This window comes from Podarcis bocagei (assembly GCF_964188305.1).
Source record: "Podarcis bocagei genome assembly, chromosome: 6".
NCBI lineage: Eukaryota > Metazoa > Chordata > Lepidosauria > Squamata > Lacertidae > Podarcis > Podarcis bocagei.
Genome location: NC_138130.1, coordinates 49,154,845 through 49,177,489, shown reverse-complemented (window position 1 = coordinate 49,177,489; position 22,645 = coordinate 49,154,845). Strand labels below are relative to the sequence as shown.

Genomic DNA, 22,645 nt, shown 5'->3' with positions numbered 1-22,645 from the left:
GTAGGGGACAGGAGTGAAAACTGGATGGAAGTGGGGATCAGATGGAATGGCTGGAAAATAAGGCAGAAACACATAGATATAAAGGTACTTGACCATTCACGCGCTTGCTAGCTGAAGCCTGCTTGTTCACTGTTGTGAGGACACATCCTAATAGCTAACACAAATGGCTAAGCACCGTCCATGTATCACTGAAACAATATCCACACGCAAGAGGAAGAATCCAAGTTGGTAGAACTGTTAAGAACTTCTGCAGAAATACAAAAAAAGAAAAACTGGGCGGGGAGGCCCATGTGGGCAGGAATAACTGCAGAAGGAACCGATGAACACTGAGCATACTCATCTGTCATGAAATTCTGGCTAATATAGGTGAGGGGAAATGGAACTGAATTGCTGGCACCTAAGCAACATTGTTATGCTGAAAAGAAAAAATCCTTAAATTGCAATGAAAAAAATGATAATGGCTATTCCAACAACAACTTGGGATTTTGCAGAAGAATAAAGTCACAGATACTCTCAGAAAGGTTACCTCAGTTTATATATCTGATTTCTAGCTTAAGAAAGTATCCTCCAAGTGAACTTCAAATATCTGATAGAGGATATTCGCTCAAGAGAAGAATTATGACCTTTCTTGGTGTACCTGCAGTAGAGTTTTCCTGTGATAAGCCTTGATTTAGAATGTTAGCTGACGTAAACCGATAGAATCTTTTCTTGGAAGGTTTGCATGATAGACCTTCTAAAGAACAACTATTTGCTAATATTGTAGATGGAAACCTTTGGCTTCCATGAATCCGTTAATAGAATTGGCCATTTTTCCAGCTGGTTCAGATATTTAAAAACTAACACATAACAGCCCAAGTGACCCAGAGGATTCTGCCTACATGAAGGAAATAATGTTTGAGCCGGCATATCCCTGGTTTCCCAGCACATCCGATCTGTGACTTCCTGGTAATTTCTGTGAGTGCAGTATCTGAAAGGAAAATACTACAATGTCTATGCAATTTGCACAAACAAAGTAGAAAGTGGTAGGTTTATTATTATATTATGTATTAGTTGCTTACTATAAAAAGTCACTAAGTATGTTGTAAAAGGTTCAGAGCAAAGAAGGCATAACATAAAACCAAAAACAGTACATTTCAATAAAACCATTTCAGTGACCCTATGCATGCATGCATGCATTCATTCATTCTCCCCCTCCTCTTGAAGCAGCCCAGGGCTGCAAACACATCCAAACTTTTGTTCTGTTTTGTTTTTAAGCGTTCTAAAACAAAAACAGTTACAGTAAAAAAAAAACCCTTCTAAATACAATTTCAGTTAAAAATATTCTAAAAACAATTATAATTAAAAACAGAATTTTATCCAGTAATCTAAGGGTTGCCATAAACGGACTCTGGAACTTCAAACATGCTGGGTCAGACATTATTTCTACTACACATCTGTGAAGAATACTCATATGAACAAATTTAGTTTCTGAAGATACTTGTTCCCTTTTTTCTGAATTGATTGTTTCTTTTTACTAGGGAATCACTTTAAAAATGAATGAACTGAACCACTGCATTGTAGCGAGAATTATGCATGGAGGAATGATTCACAGACAAGGTAATGTTCGCACGAGAGCAAATTAGCACAACTTTCATGTGGTACCCTGCAAACATGCAGAGCTTAGAGGCATTGAGTCCAAGTGACGCAAGAGTACCTGGTGCTAGGAATTGTTCAATGGCTATGGTCCCATACCTCTCTGCTTCAGCAAGTCCTGTTGCTATACCTCAGGGGTGGCCAACTCCCAAGGTACTGCGATCTACACACGAAGTTAAAGACTGGCAGTGATCTACCCCCTTTTGGGGGGTTCAGGTCAAAGTTATTGAGCTTTTTCTACCTGTTGGACGTACCTGCTATATCTGAAGCATAGAAATGCTTCAAGAAATAACATATAATGCAGAGGTTGATTTTGTACTATATTTTGTGAACCAGAGTCATGAGTAAGGCCTCATTAAGACATGAGCCAACTGGACTGCAGCCAAGGACCCACCTCCAATGACTTGTGCATGGTGGGCTTCCTACAGCATTTTATTTTGTTTCTGCTGTGTGTTATTTTCTGTCTCTTCTGCAATCCTTGCATTTACTGCTTCATATGGATCTGATTTTAAACTGTATTATGTTTTAATGATCATATCATTTTATGATTGTTAGAAACCACTTTAAGGTCTTTGAGCAAAAAGCAATCTGTACATTTAATAAAGAAAAAGATGTGCATTAAAAGCATGAGAGTATGAAAACCCACTGATATATGTAGTGTGTGTTGAATAAGAGAAATGTAAGTAGAGTATTTTTGATGTTAATATTTAGTATGTTGATGTAGTTTAATATTATTTCGGGTATAACTCCTTTTACTGCCAATCCTTTTTTCTTTGGGATTTGATGCTTCTGTTACACAATGCCGTATTGCTTTCTTACTTCTATAGGTACGCTTCATGTGGGTGATGAAATTCGGGAAATAAATGGAATCAGTGTAGCAAATCAAACAGTGGAACAGCTGCAAAAAATGCTTGTAAGTATGCAAATTATGCACCTGATTTATCTAACTTCAATGGAGGAATAAAAACTCAAATTTGCTTCTTAAACTAATGGAGTCCAGTGCTGTGAGCTTTGCTTCCCTATCACCTATCACTGTTTTTTCAAGAGATAATTCTTTGCAAGCTTAACCTCAGGCCTCAAAGCATTTGTTGTCTTTCCCCCTCTCTTCTTCTGATTTGCTTACCAACTAAAGTGGGACAGGATATTTACTGTCCCCGAGGGCTTATCCACAGTTACCTTTTGCCCTGCCCTTTCCAGACGCAGGTCCACATTTTAATGCTCCGTGTCCAAACATGGGATGGTGTGTGTGCCCCAGGCTTCCTGCACAAAAACCTGTTCTTTAAAGCTGAATCGAAGCAAACATCAGTTGAGGTTTCCCACGGATTGCTGTCTGCTCCAGTTGAGCTTTAAAGAATGGATTTTCACGGGGAAAGCTCCAAAGCAAAAAGAAGTGGTGGGGCTCAGACACAGAGCTTTTAATCGCAGCTGTGCCTTGAAATAGCAGAGGAAAGGTAAGCGTGAATAAGCCCTAACTAAGTGTTTCAGTTGAGATGACTTGTACTACACACACACAAACACAGCATGATTTAGGGATACTCATAATGGCAAAATTAGAACATTTGTCTTTTAAAAAAATATTCTTTTTCTCTTCCATTGAAAAGTAATGCTCCCAACAGTTAGACTGACCATTCTGATCCTGTCCTTTTAAGTTTGTACAAATAACTTGTGTGTGTGTTAGGGTAAGGAGCAGAAGTTGAAAATGTTCAGTGACACCAATCTTTCTTTCATGAAAACAGTAATGAAAAATATTGTGTCTTCAGTGATCGCTGTTGTAGAAGTTGTTCAGTCTTTTGTTGTGTAAGTTTAATCTACACATTCTATTCAGGACTGGAGATGCATTTTTATATAAAATACTTAACTCAATCTAAATAGTAGTACTAAGCACAGGAAGGAAGTTATTTTCAAAGCATTCTATTAAGCAGCTTTCATCTGTAAGATTTGATTATCCTTGTTGTTATCTTCTGCTTGTATGCCCGCATTTGTTGTTCATAAAATAATCCCATTCTTTGAATTTAGCCTCATTGTTGTTTTTAAAGAAATAATGGATTATGACAAGCCTTTGCGTGCTATGTAAATAAATAATAATTATAAAATCTGCAGCAAGCTGCAGGTTTCACCTTATAATAATGGTCAATTTAGGTTAGAGTTTTTAATGTTAGTGTTTCAGTATTCAATGCCACTCTCTATTTTTCCATCTTCAGTATAACAAATTTTATGCTATATCAAAATTATTGTATTTGAATTTAACATGTGAATTGAAAAATAGTCGCATGTCTTTGTTGCTAAAGTAAGCCAGGAAATGACAAGGAGAAAAGGTTGAAATCACCAAGAGAGAAGCAGCTTGCAGGTTCAAAATGTTTGTGATTTCTTGCTGATTTCTGAAGACCTCTAATGAGTACTAGTGAACAGTACAGGTGCATCTGGTTTGAAATACAGCCACATGATTGCCATATTTTCTATTTTATTTCTGAACATGAATTTCTGAAAGAACTGCTGAAGCCCTAAGGTGTTTTATTTTCTTGAAATATTAGATGGTTTTGAGTGTTCTGTTGTGTTTTTTGTTTTTTAAAAAATGTATTTCACTTTCTCCAGAGGGAAATGCGAGGTAGTATCACCTTCAAGATTGTGCCAAGTTATCGCACCCAGTCTTCTTCATGTGAGGTAATGAATTTAATGAGTTACTCTTTTTCTTCTCAATCCTATAACCTAACTGCCTGCTGATGGCTGAATGTTATTGCTTTCTGGGAAATTGTTTCTGCCTGTGCTGTTAGATCACGCACACCAATTTTACAACAAAGATAACGGAACAGAGGAGTAGCGCTACCTACCTACTGTGTCGTCCTTCTCTCATATTCATTACATCAGCTCATTAATTGCTCCCTAACAGCCTATAATATGAAAAAGGACATATACTATTTCCTGCTTTATTTTAGGCATAATTGGGACGTTGGGTGGTAAAAAGCAGGCTTAAGTAAGTTTTTTAGTGCAGTGAATAAGGTGGTATGTTCAGGAGGACTGTAAAGGCAAAATAAATTCAGAATGCATGGTCTGTTGTTTCTCAAGGAGTTAAAATGTTTAGACTACTATAGCAAATCACTGACAGAGACAGAAGGATGATACTAAAAGGAAACACAGGCTGTAGCAGCAGGGTTTTTTAAAATGTGAGAATTAAAGACAAGCTTTTAAATAGAAAAAGGGAAACATTTCGTATGTGGATGTTCTAGTAGAAACAAACCGATCTAGCCAACAGACCAATATATTGCATCTAGTGAAAATATTAAACATCACAGAGGATAAATAAATTAGCAAAAAGATCAGTAAATTGTAAGTGCTTAGCAGGATTATCAATTAATGGGGGAAATTCCTGTTTGTTTATTAAAAAAAGGATAACTTTGTTTATTAAAAAAAGGATAACCATGTGACCAAAGGGCAAGATACTCAATGAAGAGATAAAAGTTATATAGATAAATAGGAAAAGAATGTTGAAAATGAATTCGTCACTGGGATGTATGATATATTTCATTTATGATATCCATTTAATCTACCAATTTAGCCAGAGGAAAGCAATAGCACCAGATGGCTGAAGAATCACTGATATTGGAAAAAATGGGAAAATAATTATTTTTATTTAATATATTAGGACAAATTTCTGTCTCTAGTACCTAGTGAGAAGTACAGTCATGGAACTTCCTACTTATGATAGAAACTAAGTAGATGTTTGGCTTTGTCAGGAGTAAGCAATGCTGTACCAATTTTATTTCATAGAATAACTTATTTCATGAGACAAGTAAATGTTCTAACATACATAGGGTAGATTTACAAAGTTTGTTCCTGTTGAAAATGCTGATTTGGGGGGGGGGGGTTAGAGTTATCTACCTAGCAGTAGTATGGCAGATCAAATGCCTTGTAAGAGTGAGAAGAAGAAAGAGAAGAAAGGAGAAGATTGCAGTTATGAGAATTGCAGTTATGAGAAAAGCCAGCCCTTTTCAAAATCACAGATAATTATTTCATGATTTTAATACAGTGGTACCTCAAGTTACGAATTTAATTTGTTCCAGAGGTCCGTTCTTAACCTGAAACTGTTCTTAACTAGTGGCGTGCTTTTGCTAATGGGGCCTCTTGCTCCTGCTGTGCCGCCGGCACACAATTTCCGTTCTCATCCTGAGGCAAAGTTCTCAACTCAAGGTAACTCTTCCAGGTTAGCGGAGTTTTTAACCTGAAGCGTTTGTAACCTGAGGCATTTGTAACTCGAGGTACCACTGTACTTTATATCCTGAGCCCAAAGTTCCATATAATCACTGTTAGTTGTAAGAAGTAGAAATTCGCAGTGGATTACGGTAACTTGGATTCTTTTTGCAATTCATAATTGTAATGAGGCATGGATAGAATTATTTTTTTTTTTGGAGGGGGGTTATCTAGCCAAAGAAAATGATGTATGTTCAAAAATATTAAAAGAAAACTATAAGTAGGAATATAACACAGTTTGTAATACTTCCAATAAGTGGGAAGTGGTTAATGGATTTTGAACTGTACATTTAAAAAAAGATTTAAAAATTTAGGAGTATCCTGATATCAGGCAAACTAGCAAGGAGATAAATTAGTGGCACATTGTGAGCCAAACAGCTTTCAGAAAATATTTAAATATAATTCTGTTTAAATTATTGTTGGGTTACCTCTTTTAAAAAATTTCTAGTTTCATAATCTTTAATTCTGCAATGCCTAAGTGTAAAACTATTTAAAACACTTTTTTCCAGGAAGTACATGTAACTTCTTAAACCAAAGAGCCTTCTACTCTCTTGTCTCCCATGCAAAATGTTTCTAATTGCTTGTTTGGGGTTTTGTACCTGTATAAAATATGCTTTGATAGATTTGTTTTGATTAAATTAATTTTAAGGAAGGATGTTTTTCCTACTTAGCAAACAAACTGGGAGAAATACTATGTAAGTGATGTCGTACTTTAAAATACTGCATGCTCAATGTATCAGTTGTTCCTATGTGGATTTTGGTAGCATATTATAGATTGCCGATATACAGATACACAAAATTATCATCTTCCATTCTAAAATGGCAATTATTTAATTTTTAAGTAAATTGTATTTATTTCAGTAGTTGCCAGAAGCGCATATAAGCCATTATTCAACATCCATGTAGATTACTTGTTTGTGTCAATAGCACAACATTTCACACTCATGTAAAAGGTAAGGAGAGGCCCACCTTGCATTGGAGGCTTGCCATGCTACTGTTTCTCCATTTTAAAACCTTGACAAGTTGTACACTCCTGTTCAGGAGTCGTGCAGTTGATTCAGTGCACAGTCTCCAAATCTTTTGTTTTAGAAGGATAAGTAATACTTACAAAATGGCCTGAATTGTTTTTTTTAAAAAAAACTGTGTTGGCATCACAAGTCACATTACAAACTGTACTGAATAGCTGCCCATGACACTTCCATACCGCAGTCCCACAACAATCAAAGAAGCAATGAATATGCTAGCGGAGAACCCACATTTTCCCACACATAAATCCTACTCAGTGATACAAAGCACGACAATGTTGAGGGGATGTTGCCCTTCAAAACACTTAACATGGTTATAGACTATACCAAGATTGCTTTAATTCAGGAGGCGGTGAAATAGCTTCAACCTCTAATACTAACCCTCAGCATAAGATGATTTTTAAAGGATAGTTTGTATACAGTAGAATCTTATTTCTCTAAATGCATTCTGCAAATGATTAAGCACATACCTGTAGTCAAGCACTGAAAACAAGTTACTATTTTTCTAGAACTCTCAGGATGTATTTTAGACTTTGATAAATCACTTTGAATTTTAAGAATTCTTTTTTTAGATGCTGCCTTGGTCAAAGCTCTCCTGCTCCTACAAAATAAAATAAAAAAGAGAAGATAACTTTACATTCATTTACATTAAAACAATACAATTGGAGGTTTTTGATCCATAGAAGTAAAATTAGATCTGTTATTGTGTTTCTTTTCATTTTGCTTTTTACTAGCCATTCTTTTTAGTAGTCTATCCTCACTTTGATTTTTCATTAGAAAACTCAACTTCTAGCATCTATAAAAAGCTCAATTTTCAAAATTTCAAAACACATGTTCTTGAAATGCATGTTTGAGTTCTTTGGAGAAGCTTTGCCTATTTAAAAAAGCACCAGGAAATTTGTGAAAACCTAATATGCAGGCTTTGGGTTGGAACCAAAGGTATGCCATCAGTTGGTGAAAAGCGTCTTCCATGCATGGAAGAGCTGTTTCTGACTTAGCAGGAAAGCATTGTGTGAGAAAATAATCCCCAGATCCAGAGGAGTTTCTCCATGTGTACAAGTTTTTTTGTAGGACTTTGCACAAGCTTATTATGATCTACTAGAATTTTTTATGCTACAGCTGGTATTTTAGTTATGCCCGGTTTCTTATACTGTAATGCAGTCTATGACACATTGTGCCTCTAGCTCTTGAGGAAAACTCAACATGGAACAGAACTAACAAATATTCTCCTCCTAGTTGCTGTAAGATAGGCTAATAGTTAGAATTCAAACGTGGTGTTGAAATTTCATCCCCAGAAATATGTTGCTTAGAGTATCTTTCTCTAGAATGGTTCAGACCTAATGGCAAACCATGGGTTGGCATTATGTGAACATAGTGATTCACTACTTCCCTTCTGGTTTGAGGTCAACCTTAATTTGCCATCGCATCTGAATTAACAAACTCTGGTTTGAGCATGTCCTACAAACCAGTATTATATTGCATCCCTTAACTTTGAGATAGGTTAAAATTTCTAACCTCAGGCTCCTCATCCATTAAGTGCACATTGAAGGAATGCATAGACTGTTTGACTAATACATAATACATCAGAGTATATTGCCCAGAGCTGGTGACCAACATGACATTCCCTTAATGCTGAAAGGTGGAACACACCTTTTAGTTCGTGAGGCATTGCTTGGGAGGCTTGTTCCTGAAAGGTCCATGTGTTCCTTCTTCTGCAAGTAGCAAAAGTAATTATCTGAAAATGAGACAATATATACAGAGGAAGTAAATTTAGCCAGAGAACAGCAATGCAAGTTTTACCTTCATATGAAAATCTGGCATGAAGTCAAAATTCCATGGATAAATGGAAATTTGATTTCATTATTTATAGCAGAACATTGGGAATTGTGCAGAAGTCAAATCCATGTTTCCTCCATTGGGTTCTGCAAGTTGTTTTGCAATTTCAGGTGTTCAGAACTGTAGCTATGTTAGGAACACCTTGCTTTTTAAACTGAGTTCAAATTTTGAGTTGGCCTTTGGTAACTGAGATACAAAGGCATAAAGCATAACAAATCAAAGGAACATTATAAACAAATTGTATGATTGGCTACAGGAGAATGTACAGCCTTTAGTAAAATAGCAAAATCTGTTACTGAACTAGAGTTTGTTTTTTTGTTTGTTTGTTTGTTTGTTTGTTTGTTTAAAAAGGAGGTAGAACCAAAGGAGTCATGAATACTTCATTATTGGCTGTTTGCACTTAATATTTATTGTAAAACATTAATAATGTGTAAACACACTCTTGAGGTATAAATGCATTCCTGATTGCTACTGCAAATCTGTCATCCCCTAATCTGAGAGTAGTTCATTTCTATGAAAGAAAATCTCCCACACGCTTCTGTTTGCTAGAGGGCTAAGAACTATTATGGAGGACACTTCACATTTTGCACAACTCTGCTCCTAATTGCTCAAGCATCTCCTCCACTGCAGAATCCAAAATGGGAGTAAACATGTTTTAAACTCCCCAGGCAGAAAAAACTGTTTTTAGGGGTGATTTGGAGCAGGTAAGTAACAGCTAGAGAAAAAAGAGACATTGCACATACTTTTGTAAACCAAGAAATCTTTAATAAAAACATGCTGAAGGAAGGAAGGAAGGAAGGAAGGAAGGAAGGAAGGAAGGAAGGAAGGATTAAACACCACTCACATCACCTCTTCTCAAAATGCACAAACATCCCTTTTGCTGTTAGTATTTCCAGGGACAGCTAACAATTATACAAATATAGAAGAGCAATAAAATCTGTAAAATCCTAAAACAGCAAAGAAGAGCAGAGGAATAAAATCAACAAATCACAATTGCAGCATAAAACCAATTTAACCAGATTTTAGGGGGAAATTAAAAGAGTTTGCCCTGGACCCAAAACACAAAAGAATAAGTGCCAGGTGAACTTATCTGAAGATAAGTTCCAAAGGTAGTGTATCACAAAGGTGATACCTTTTTTATTACAGCCAATAAGTCTTTCTCCCCAGTTGCCATCTACCTCACTTCAGAAGTTGCAGGCAACCTGAAGAGGGCCCCTGGAAATTACCTTGGTTATATGGACAGGTTATGTCATCAGCCCTTCAGGTTCCAAGTATCTGAATGTAGATAAGCTTCTAAGAGATTCTGCCACTTCTGTAATCAATTGAAGCAGTTATTCTAATATTTAATTTGTCTACTATACTCCAGTTTTAATACTGTTTATAATACCATGCCTCTGGATTTGGAAATGAATTAAGGCACCCAATAATAAGCTTCTGCACAGTCAGAGGACTCCCTTGGTACACAGAAGTATATTCAATTGTTGTTTAAGAAAGGGGGGCTCTTTAAAAAGCCGCAAGTGACCTGGCCAAAGACCAAGTGTGTTGAGTACTCAATGTTGAGTATGTTGAAAGTGTTGGAGGTCTGCTTTGTTGATTTTTTTCAAAAGAAAATGGAGGCATGGATTGTCTGCTAAAGCGCCTATTTCTTGCATCATCCTGTAGATGAGGATTAAGTAGGTGTATGCAGTGCTTTTTTCTGGGGGTATTCATACCCCTAAACATTTTGTGAATCTAAGTTTGGTCTCATTGAGGGGCAGTATTTCAGTATGAGTAGGAAAATGAGAGTACCCCTAAACATTTTTTTTAGGGGAAAAAGCACTGGGTGTACGTCATAGCTAAAAACTTCACAAACTCATGCTATACAGCTTGGATGGGGAACTTGTGGTCCTATGATATTTGGCTGCAATCCATTAGCTCCAACTAGCATGGCCAGTGGTCAAGGCTAATATTCCAGCATCATCTAGAGCAGTCTTTCTCAACCATTGGGTCCCCAGATGTGGGGCTACAACTCCCATCATCCCTGACCACTGGTTCTGCTAACTAGGGATGATGGGAGCTGTAGTCCAACAACATCTGGGGACCCAAGGTTGAGAAAGGCCTATCTAGAGGCTCACTGTTTCACCATCCCTAGTATATGGGGGTGTTTCAGGCAATAAGAATGTAAAAAAAGGCAAATGGCTGCTTCCCCACACCTTTCCTACTCTCCAGTAAAATCTCCGCTTAGTGCTGATCATTATTTAATACATTTACATCCTACTCTTTAACTGAACTCCTTAGAGCCATTCACAACATGTCATCATGGATACCCCCCCAAAACCATCCATTTATGGCCTAATAGGGAGGGAAGAGCTCGTAGTTCAAGGGCAGGCACTTGAAATTGCCTGTCTCCCTCTCTTTCTCCTTGGTGATAAATAGTATTGTGATGGGGGAAAGGATAATCCAGCTGGGGTAACAGTAGGCACCCGATATTGCGATATATAGCAGCAGATCCCTCAAAATCACTGTTGGCACCCCAGCCCCAAACTTGAGCACTTCAGCACAGTATAGCACAGAAGGTTAAGATTTCAGGAAGATGGAAATAAATAAATAACAGTACACTCTTTTTCTCATGTCAACTTCCACAGCAAGTCCAAAATAGTCCTGCAAGGCTCCTGTTTCAGGCTGCCTGGAATTCTGAGCTTGGAGGATTAGTTTTAGAACCCGAAGGAACAATGCAGTATTTTGTTGAAGATCCTCACTTGTCTGAAAATACAAGCTGAGAGTTAGATATGAAAAAAGTATGGCCAAGAAGAGAAATTATACGCGCAAATCCCACTATCGACCCACTTGCTATGCAAAAATTCACAAATCCACAAGTAAAGAATTGTGCCCAAACCTCACTATAAACACCACAGATTCACATATCCGAACATCCAGAGTTTGCCCACTTCCTTATTTGCTTGCTTGCTTCAGCTTTGCTGGTTGGTAGCAGCTATGTTTAGGCAGAAACTATGAAGGGATTGAGGGTTGAAGATCAGATGAATCAGTGAGTAGGAGGAATCAGACAAATCAGTTTTTCCCTTCGTCTCTCTTTTGCTGATTGGCTGCAGCCATTTCAGGAAGAAAAAATAGAAAGGGGTGGGGGAGAAATTGGGAAAATCCCAGATTAGAAGTATTTCTATCAGAAATAATGGAAATCATGAACTCATTATGTGAACACTCGCCTGACGAGTGATTTTCACAGAAAATATTGTGCTTGGTAAGCAGGACCTGCGAGTATATGTTTAAAAGGCTCTTAAAATCATAGGTTATATCCAATACTAATCTACTCAGAGTAGCACTGTTGAAATTAATGACCCAAAGTAATCATATTCATTAACTTTAGTGGATCTACTCTGAGCAGGACTAGCATTGGATACAACTTTATTTTGAAAATCATAGAGTCCGAACATTTTTCCTAAAAGGATGATCTTACAATATTTCCTAGAAGGCAAATGACAGGTGATTAGGTAGACTTCCCTAGGCAAAGAATACAAAATATGGGACCCACAACAATAAAGGCTGCTGCATCTCCTCATTGATAGTGCTTCTTGACTGAATCTACTCCTTCTCATATCAATAGATGAGTGAGCTCTTTTGAGGAAAATACGCAGCTGCCCCTGTTGTGTATGTGTGTGTGTTTTGGAACTACAATTCCCATCATCCCTGACCTCTGGCCTGTTAGCTAGGGATGATGGGAGTTGTAGTCCCCAAACATACATATACATGCATTAATATTCTCAGATGCAGGCACATCTTTGTAAGCCAAAATGTATGAGGAAGCCATTCATGACCTCTGTTGTTTTGTAACACAAGAAGCTATTGACCCATTGCAATCTAATATGGTGTTAGACATATTTTACTTATTGTTGGGAAAATTATTAAACCCAACTGAATATTTTCATCCTAAAATATCAGAGTCCTGTACTTTTGCCTCAGTCCTTTTTTCTATAATGTAAGTGATTTGTTTTACTATGGAAGTATTCAAAAAAAGTTGAGTTTTCTTTTTTGACAAATTTGTCATGTATTATATGCCCCATCAGAAGTGTAAAGATATGTCTTCTAAAGAGTGGTTGGGGAAACCCAACCAGATTGGTGGCATATTATTATTATTATTATTATTATTATTATTATTATTATTATTATTTATTTATTTACAATATCATACTATTCCATGTGTTTTTAAGCAAGCCATGTTACTTCATGTTACCCTCCAGATGAACTGCAGACTATGAAAAGTCCAACAGAATTTACAGATTATTATTATAGGAGGAAAGCCTCCCCATATACACCAGAAAGATAATAGCAGGTTTTCTATTCAATTATGTCCCAAGATTTCAAAATACTATGAAAGAGAGGCCATTCCAAGTTACACACACACACACACGTGTGTGTGTACATATATATAGTATGTCCCACTTACATTTCAAGTTATAAAAAATTGACATTAATTTAGATTGTGTATTTAAAAAATATGAAAACACTCGACACTCCTGGTTTCCACATCATGCTAAGCCAATCCATGGTTTAGCACAGTGACGGCCAAACTTGGCCCTCCAGCTGTTTTGGGACTACAATTCCCATCATCCATGACCTCTTGTCCTGTTAGCTAGGGATGATGGGAGTTGTAGTCCCAAAACAACTGGAGGACCAAGTTTGGCCATCACTGGTTTAGCATGAACTTCAGAAGAGGCGAGGGTAATAATTTTGCTCCTCCCCTGTTGTTTTGCTGAGCTAAGCCATAGCTTGATTCAGTATGTCATCTGGATCTGGATGCATGGTTTCACTCTCCCAGACAAACCTCAAACTGTAAACCATGGGACAAAACCTTGGATAAAGCTTAACATTAGTCTAGAGAGAGCTAAACTACAACTAGGTTTAAACAATACACAGAGCCAAACCATGGCTTAGTACAATATAGCATCAGGACCACCTGGGAGAAGCAAAGCAGCCACTTGGATCTCTTCCAGAGTTTGCACAAAGCTGTGGTTTGGCTTTGTGTGGTGTGGAAAGCAGACTGGGAAAGAAAAGGCAAAATCATTGGTCATAAGCCTGTGTGGATATAACTGTTGACATGAATATATCTGTGTTCTGCAGTAGTGTTGTGTGATAATGAACCTTGTGTCTTATTTCAGAGAGATTCCCCCTCTACATCCAGACAGTCCCCAGCTAATGGCCATAGCAGCATTAACAATTCTGTTTCGGTAAGACTTCTAGACAGAGAGTATTCAGATCTTGTTGGTGCTCATCTACCATTCCTGTTATGATTACATGTTCAGTAGAAAATTGTGTTCTGCTGATAAAATCAAGAATACTTAGAAGTCTAATTCCCCATTTGCTCTCATTCAAGGGTTTATGCGACAACATAATCTTCTCATTAAAATCCCTTTAATGAGTTACATTCAACTGTAATGTAAAAATTCACTCATCCCTGAAATATGCTTATCATTACCCTCATCCTGACTTGCTCAAAACTAAACAAAAAGGCTAATTTCTATTTTCAACTTTTGAAGTGGTCTTTTGAAGCAAAATATTTGCACAGCAGGTATTTGGAGGGTTTTGGTTTTTTTAGACCTGGACATTTTTTATTTTTAAAGCTCTGTAGATTGCAGTATTGGTTTCCGCTATCTCAGTTAAGGAATTGGTGTGTCCTCTGCTGTTGTGGTATGTGCACATATTTTTGTGAAATATGAGCCTTGCCTGGATATGAAAAGCAAAAGGAACTGGCTTTAAACTGCATTTATAATCCCAAGCTATTAACATCACATCTTTAACACAAAGTACTTTCTTTTTAGTCATATGTTCAGGGGAAAAAGGTACTGTTAAACATAATGGCAGACACCACTATTTTTTATCATTTGTTTTTCTCTGAACATATATGGTAAAACACTAGAAAGCACCTGTAGACAGATCTTCCTTGAGAAATACTTAGATAATTGTGCTGTTAACACATGTACTATAAGATGAGAAATGGTATCTGCTTCTGCGAACTTTCAATTAACGTCAATATAGACTTGTTCTATATGTTGTTTAAAATACTGCCATTGTAATTAGCTACAGGAATAATTTGGTTTATGTAGAAACACTAAGATTTATATGAATTAGAAATCTATGTAGACATAACGGCTGGATACAGAGTAGCTTTCAAATTGTAAAATCAATTTATTTATATAATTGTCCCAATAGAAATATAATTAGAATGTTAAGACTAAAAAAGGGGTCCTTCTTTGCTTACAGGTGCTTTTGTGTTGAAGATGATGAATTCTTATTGAAAGCACATTTTCTGTCTGCTTAATTTTTACCTGCTTTCTTCAGCTTGCTGCTAAACAGCCTGGATTTGACATTTTTTCCTATTAAATTGTTATTTCTGAAAGTAAATTTGTTGTTAATACTTGCAAATTAACTATTTGCTTTGATACTGTTGACTGCTTTCAAAGTAAAATGAAGTTTTCTTTTCCTGGGTTGGCTTTGTTCTGCAGGACTTGCCATCAACAACACAACCAAAAGGACGACAGGTGAATAGCTATTCTACGTGGAAGCTTTCCTAATTTAACGCCTTTAGTTTGTAGCAATCGCTCCTTACCATCTCAAATGTGGTATTCCATGATGTGCTGACTTTAACTCTAAAAACTTTTCCCATTTTGTGTTTTACTCACCTAGCTGATTCACCATAGTTTCATTTTCCTGTGACCTGAAATATAGTTGTATATTTTTTTTAATTACAACTTTTATTATAATTTCTAATAGTAGCTAGATTCAGGACCATGTGATGTGTTGATGCCATCATTCTTCTAATGTTTCGTTTTCATTGCATCTTCATGGTTGTCGTTTGCTGCCCTGAAACTAATATTTAGGCATTTATTATACATAACAGTTTTTCATGTTATGCATTCTTGAGTATTTTGGTCATAATAAATACTGGATTTCCTTAAGTTTCATTATGCTGAGGAGGGGGTGATTAAGGGACAGTTCTTACAAGCTGGAATTTTTTATTTATGATTATTACTCAGGTATCCTGATAATATTTGGGAATACCTTTAGAATTTATTTATTTGCTTGCTTGCAGATTTATAAACTGCTTCACAACAAAAAGTTACTGAAGTGGTATACAATAAAATAATATAAAGTTATTATTTATTTATTTGCTTGCTTGCAGATTTATAAACTGCTTCACAACAAAAAGTTACTGAAGTGGTATACAATAAAATAATATAAAGTATTACAAACACCATGAACAAAGGGCAATAAAACCAGTTCTATAGTTACAGTTATCATTGCACAAAATGGTTGGGTCACATTTCATGAAAAGCCTTTTAAAACAAAACTCCCTTTAGTTAAATATAAAAACAGCTAGGTGTTTGTTTGATTTCAAATGGTAACTGATTCCAGAGAGCTGGAGCTGCAACACTAAAAGCCTAGTTTCTACCGCATACTAATCACACCTCTGGGGCATGTGATACTTTTAGCAGTGCTCTGTCTGAAGAGTGTAGTTCCAAGGCAGGGATATATGGGGTGAGGCAAGTTGTTTAGGACTTTACATGTTAACAGCAAAACCTTGAACTGATCCCAATAGCATATTGGCAGCCAGTGCAGTACCGTGGCAGAGGTTTATGTGGTGTAAACAGGGTGTCCCAGTCAGCAACCTAGCATCTATATGCTCCTACAACTGCAGATTCCAGACTAAGCTCAAGGGCAGCCCCACATAGAGCACCCTGTAGTAGTCCAGTCTTCTGGGTACCAGGACCATACCCACAGTGGCCAAGCTATCTCAGTCCAGGAATAGACATAGGATTTGAACTCCATTTATGTGTCCTCATTCAGCCTACTCACGGCATTCAAACACCAGTCTAGACCTTGATTCAGATATTACAAAGAAGCAATTGTGTGTCGTCGTATTTTTTTTGTCTGAATGTGCTTCAGTTTACATTTGCTTACCCTCAGCTTCATTTCCCATTTTAATGCTCATTCACCCAGTTTGAATAGATATCTGTTTGGAGCGCCTCACTGTTTGTTCTTACCACCCTGGACAAACTTGGCCACTTTGCTACTCACCTGTAACTCTACATCATGAAAAAGTTAAAACAAGCACTGGCCCCAATATTGGGGGACCTCACATTCTGTCATTGTGAGAACTGTCCTTTTTTTCTACTCTCTTCTTCCTGCTTGACTTGTTACTGTTCAGCCAGGTACCGATCCATTAAAAGACCTGTCCTCTCATCCCATGACTGACTGCTAAACATACTCAAGTTCCGTTGATGACAAATTCCATCAAAAAGTTTTTTGAAAGTCCAAGTATTCAATATAGCCTAGATAAGTCCTTCCATATGATTACTAAAACTCTCAAATAACTTTTAAGTTAGACAGAAGGTACCCTTGCAGACGCAGTATTGGTCCTTTCCAATCCTCAAGTACAGAGGCTGATCTTGGAGGTGTTAACAGATTTTTGTTAGATCAGCTATTTCATGTTTGAGTTCTTTAGGAACTCCTAAAATGGATATCACCTGAAACCAGGGATTTGTCTGTTTTTAATTTGTCAATAAGACCCAGAATTGCATCTCTTGTCATCACTGTTTGGCACAGTTCCTCAAATTCCCTTTCTGAGAAAGTTAGTTCAGCTACAGGGATCTGTCCTACATCTTCCACAGTGAAAACAGATGGAAAGAATTCATTCAGCTTCTTCACAATTTCCTTTTCTTCCTGTTAATACATCTTTAACTTTCCTGTCTTCCAAAGGTCCAACTGCCTGTCTAGCAGGTGTCCTACTTCTAATGTCTTTTTTTCCTTAAATGGTTGCTCTTAATGTTTTTAGTGATATGCTTCTCAAAAAAATTCTTTGCATCCTGTATTGTCTGCTTGCAATTCATTCCAAAACATCACTTGAACAACAAATTATTTCAAACTGACTCATCAATTTCAAAAATAGTAGCATCTTTATTAAAAAAAAAAAAATCCCAAGACTTGGGAAAATACAACCAAGAATTCCAGATTTTAAATTAGTATATATATTTAATACAATACATGTTGAATCTAAGGGCTAGATCTTTTCCTCCTCTCAGTAGACCCCTGGCCATCTGACAGCAAAATTAGGCATTCCTTCTATGATTCTGTCCTTCTGGTCTACAGCTATCATGACTCCTGAAGGCTGGAGGCACATGAGGGAGAACGGAGGATTAAGGCAGGACTTGAGATGATGTTGAAGAAGTTATTGGGGAGCCTAGACAAGGAATCGTTGAAACAGGGCTTTATAGACTGGCCTTCTGTCAGTTGCTTGAGGTTTTCAGTTGGGGTGGGATCTGCCGTGGGGTCCCAGTCCTCTTCCTCCAGGGTCTGGGTCAAATGGAATCTTAACATACATAAAAATGAAAGATTTAGAGCACAGGAAGCTTCCTATAGATATGCCCCTAGTAATATATCTTGTGTTCAGCACATAGTAAAGATGCACTGTGTACATTATTATTCTTCATCTTCTGAATTAAAGTTTTTGTTAGTTAAGGTAATGTCCATTAAGTTATACATATTTCTATTTCATATTTTGAGTAACTAGTAACAATATTTTAATGCAAACAAAGAGGTGAAGTAGAATTTCAAAGTTTCAATGGAATGTTAAAGCACTCCAATTAAAGGCTTCATCAAAATCATCACCACAGTTCTTTCCAGCTTTTTCTGTTTTGTTTTCAGCTGTCATTCTTATGTCTAATACTGGTATCTTCCTAAGCCTGGATGCAAACAGCATGTGATAGTTAGATTATAGAGTAACATTTCACCTATCAGTTCTAACCATATTAACATCACATTGTCTTCACAAACTCCTGTTTTATAGATATATGTAAGAGCACAATTTGAATATGACCCAGCAAAGGATGACCTCATTCCCTGCAAAGAAGCTGGTATCAGATTTAGAGTTGGTGATATTATCCAGATTATTAGCAAAGATGATCACAATTGGTGGCAGGGTAAACTGGAGAATTCAAAAAATGGAACTGCAGGCCTCATTCCTTCTCCTGAGCTTCAGGAATGGTATGTTTTGAATTTTATAAAATTAATATGTCTGTAATTTAAAATAAATTGGTCTGCCAAAATGTGCCTACTATTTGAAACATTTGTTCCCTTTTTTCTGGCAAAAAAGGTGTTTGATTTAGTCAATTAAATTGGTCATTCAGTCTAGCACTCAAACACACATACACTGTTATAGCAAGAACATGCACATATACCCTGAGACTACTCCTGGGAGAGGTAAGTGGTGGTAACACTGCAGTGATAAGATCAGTCCCTGTGGAACTTATTCAGGCAGCCTCTTTGTGACAAAGAAAAGAAAAATTGGTCTTACCTGAAGTGTAGTTTGGGGAGTGGAGCGTCGTTTCCAACAGAATGGATGTTCACTATGTCTCACAACAAGGTGAACACCCATTCCATTGGATACGACGCCCCACAAACTAAAATATGCCTTCCATAATCATTTCTATCAACAATTCAGTGAAGACGCAGATGAGTGCTGCCATGACGTTTTCTCATTGATATTTTGAACAAGTGCTGTGGACAATCCATGAGAAATTTATGGTTGAACATGGTGTTGCATTTGCCCTTCCTTGGCTAGACTGCCAGGTCTACTAAACCAAACAAATTGTTTGGGGAGAGTTGTGTGATTCAGCAACCATTTTCCCCCACCATCTTTAAAATAGTGAGATTAGACACTAAATAGTAGCTATATAAATTATCTGCTTATACACTAGCCTTCAGAGGGCTTTCATCACTGCTTCTTCTGAGGCAGCAGCAGCTTTCTCTAATTTAAAAATGTATTGGTAATCCCATTCAACAACCTGCTCTTCCTCTTAGTGTAAATGGTTTGCTAACATTTTCCCATACACCATGTTGGCATCGGACAAATAAGATAAGAGGATACTTTCAGTGCCTCTGTTTGGATACTATCATATAGTAGCAGTGTCCAGATCAAATTGAAGACAATGTTGTTTTTCTACAAAATGCCTTGCAAAACAAGTCCATAACAAACTGCTGTTAGTTCACATAAGTGACCAACCACAGAGGGCAACAACCCCTTTCCTATGCAGAAGAGCTCCACCAGATGGCATGGCATTTGTTTCAAATGATTTGTTTCATTTGACCTTCAAATGATAACTGTGTTGTGCTTAGTTTGATTTGGCCTGAATCTTATGCTGCTTGCCCTCAGTTGCCTTTCCTGCTGCTTTAAGTTTCTTAGCAATTCAGTTACCAAGGAGTAGCACCTTACAAAAGTGTGAGAAGAGAATGCCTAGCTGCCACAGCATTGTAGCCATGCTCAACTTTTGATTTCATATATTAACCGTTCTGTCACCAGAGTGACCTTTTAGTGTCAATGGATAAATCCTCCAAATAATTCTGTAAGCCAAAGGATCCATCAGCTTCTGGAGAAGTACTGCAGAGAGCATGAACTGAGACCACTCAGGCCTACATAAGGTTGTGGTCAATTCATGACAAAATGTATTACAACAATACCCTCATACCCTGGCTACCTAAATCTAGGACGCCTCCCGCTACAGAACACTTAATCAAGAGTGTATCCTGCCTTCTGTGTGTGGTTTCTAATTAATAAAACTTACACCCTAGTCTTCCTCTGAGGAGCTCAGAGCAACTTATATATGGTTCTGAGTCAGCACTCCACTAAGGCAGCTTCCAAGATCATACTTGTTAGACTTCAGTAGCAGAAATGCATCATATAATCTTAGGCCATTATCTGGGTTTGTAACACATCAGCATAGCCAAATGATTGTCATAGCAGCCGTGAAGTTCCTGCTAAAGGCTTGATAATAGCAAACCTGAAGACCAGGTCTGTAATTAGGAAGTCTCTAGGATAAAATCTCAGTCTCAGCCTTATCCTATATGTGGATATAGTCTGTACTGGTTATCTACTAAAAGGAAGGCTACCACTGTAGAGATCAGAGATCTACTCCGTACCCAAATTGTGGCTGATGTTGCACTAAATGACCAGGTGGAACAAACTGGACCACTATGGATTAAGCAGCAGTCCATCCAGGTTTTGGTAATGCGAATGAAATCAAGGCCTTACTTCGTGTTTAGACTATGAAGGTCATGTAATTTAAGTTTGGTTTACAGATCACCCTGCTATTGGAGGATTGTATTCATGAGAGTTGCCCCAGGAGCTCCTCCTGCCATCAGTCATGACAGTCAGTAGCCATGGCAGGATGAGAGGCTTTGAGAAACTGGAGTACCTTCTGCCATGCCCTGTGCTGTGACAGATGAAAAGAGCCACAGCTGTCAAAGTGCTGCTTCGCCCCTGCCTTAGCTCCTCTCAGCAGCTGCAGCTATCTTTTAAAGCAGCAAGAACCCATTTGACTCCGTGGTGGGTGCTGGTGTGGTAAACAAGGAATTGGTGCTTTGAAAAGGGTCATCAAAAATTCCAATGTGAAAGCTGGGAAATGAATTTTAATCTGTCCTGCAAAAGAAAAATGGTGGGGGAGATTATGTTAAAGATAAATATTAACATTGCTTCATTTAAAAAGTAATCTTTAGTAACAAGCTGATAGTTTTTTTCCTCTTCACCTACAAGGCGAGTGGCTTGTATTGCTATGGAGAAGACTAAACAAGAGCAGCAGGCAAGCTGTACTTGGTTTGGAAAGAAAAAGAAGCAATACAAAGACAAATACTTAGCAAAGCACAATGCAGGTGAGAAAAACATAATGCACATAAAGCCGTATTTAACATTGCTGCATTGTTCATTATCAAGTAAAATTTTAATTTCACCAATGCCTCTCAGTGGAAACATTTAACTTAAAAAATCCAGATATTGAAGCGTAAGAAAGCATAAGCGCTAAACAGATACTGGTGAATAAACAATATATGGGAAAAGCAATGGTTAGCATAAGTTGAATATGGAAAATGTGCTGCTGCATCTGGGGCAAGATCTGCATCTTGGAGACAGTGTTAGGTAATCTGAGATGTTGTACAAGAATGTTTTTGCAGCTGTACAGAATTTGCATATGCAGTTGAACTTCCAGGAAAATACAGTGCTCTTAAGAAATAAAACAGTTTTAATAAGTTTAACATTATGCATATCTTTTGAGAGTTAGTGTAATTTATTACATTTGACGCTTCTCACATCTGAGGAAGTCTCAAAGTGAATTAGCAAAAAGAAAAAGACTGGGTACATCATGGATTTCATTACAATGGAACTGAAAATTATGCATATTTTAATATACTGTATGTTTGCATTTGGGGGGTTTATATTTTAAGTTTTTGTGTTAAGACATTTCAGTCAAATGTGACTGAGGGCACTGTATTTCTGATGAAGATGTATTGTGGTGCTCTGACACTCAGACAATTAAGCGTTATAGTGCACTTCCAAATTCTGGAACTTGCTTAAATATACAATTTGTTGTATATTTTTCATTCCTTTGCTATAGTTGAGGGAAGGGATTTTTGTTTTTAAGGAGTTTGGGAAAGGGCTATAGAAGAAAGGGTGGAAAATTTGGGACAACCTAGGTACAGTTGCTGTTGTGGGGCAGGGGAGGAGAGGAGCAATGAACATGACTGAGGAGTTTCGATATCTTGAATGTGACAGTTCCAAGTTCTCACCAAATTTGGAAATATTTCACCAGAACTGTGCACACATTTTGAGACACACGCCCCCAGACTCTACATTTGGGGGCTATTTTCTAAAATATATTATATGATTGCAGCAGTGAAAATTCCTGTAAATCCTTCCCCCTTGCTTTTCATGCTAACATGGACACCTCCCACTTTGTCCTTCAGTGTCTTATGCAGAGTTGGAAATAGTATCTAAGCATTAGATACAATGTATTGTGAGTGGGCATCCATTGGTGCAACAGAACGGATATTTTTTATAGTCAAGCTACACATAGCTACACTGACAAATA

General features: G+C 37.3%; 1 protein-coding gene across 13 annotated transcripts in view; it reads left to right on the top strand.

The window, feature by feature from the left end:
- CASK (calcium/calmodulin dependent serine protein kinase) overlaps positions 1-22,645 on the top strand; it is a 135,503-nt gene that overhangs the window by 99,616 nt on the left and 13,242 nt on the right. For 4 of the 13 annotated variants that reach the window (XM_081197163.1, XM_081197162.1, XM_081197157.1 and 1 more), the window contains 8 exons: positions 1,518-1,596; positions 2,460-2,545; positions 4,225-4,293; positions 6,549-6,572; positions 13,892-13,960; positions 15,236-15,271; positions 18,577-18,773; positions 21,319-21,434. In XM_081197163.1, the coding sequence (XP_081053289.1) occupies positions 1,518-1,596; positions 2,460-2,545; positions 4,225-4,293; positions 6,549-6,572; positions 13,892-13,960; positions 15,236-15,271; positions 18,577-18,773; positions 21,319-21,434 (676 nt within the window). The remainder of the gene's footprint in view (positions 1-1,517; positions 1,597-2,459; positions 2,546-4,224; positions 4,294-6,548; positions 6,573-13,891; positions 13,961-15,235; positions 15,272-18,576; positions 18,774-21,318; positions 21,435-22,645) is intronic. The other 9 variants (XM_081197167.1, XM_081197165.1, XM_081197168.1 and 6 more) reach the window with 5 other exon arrangements.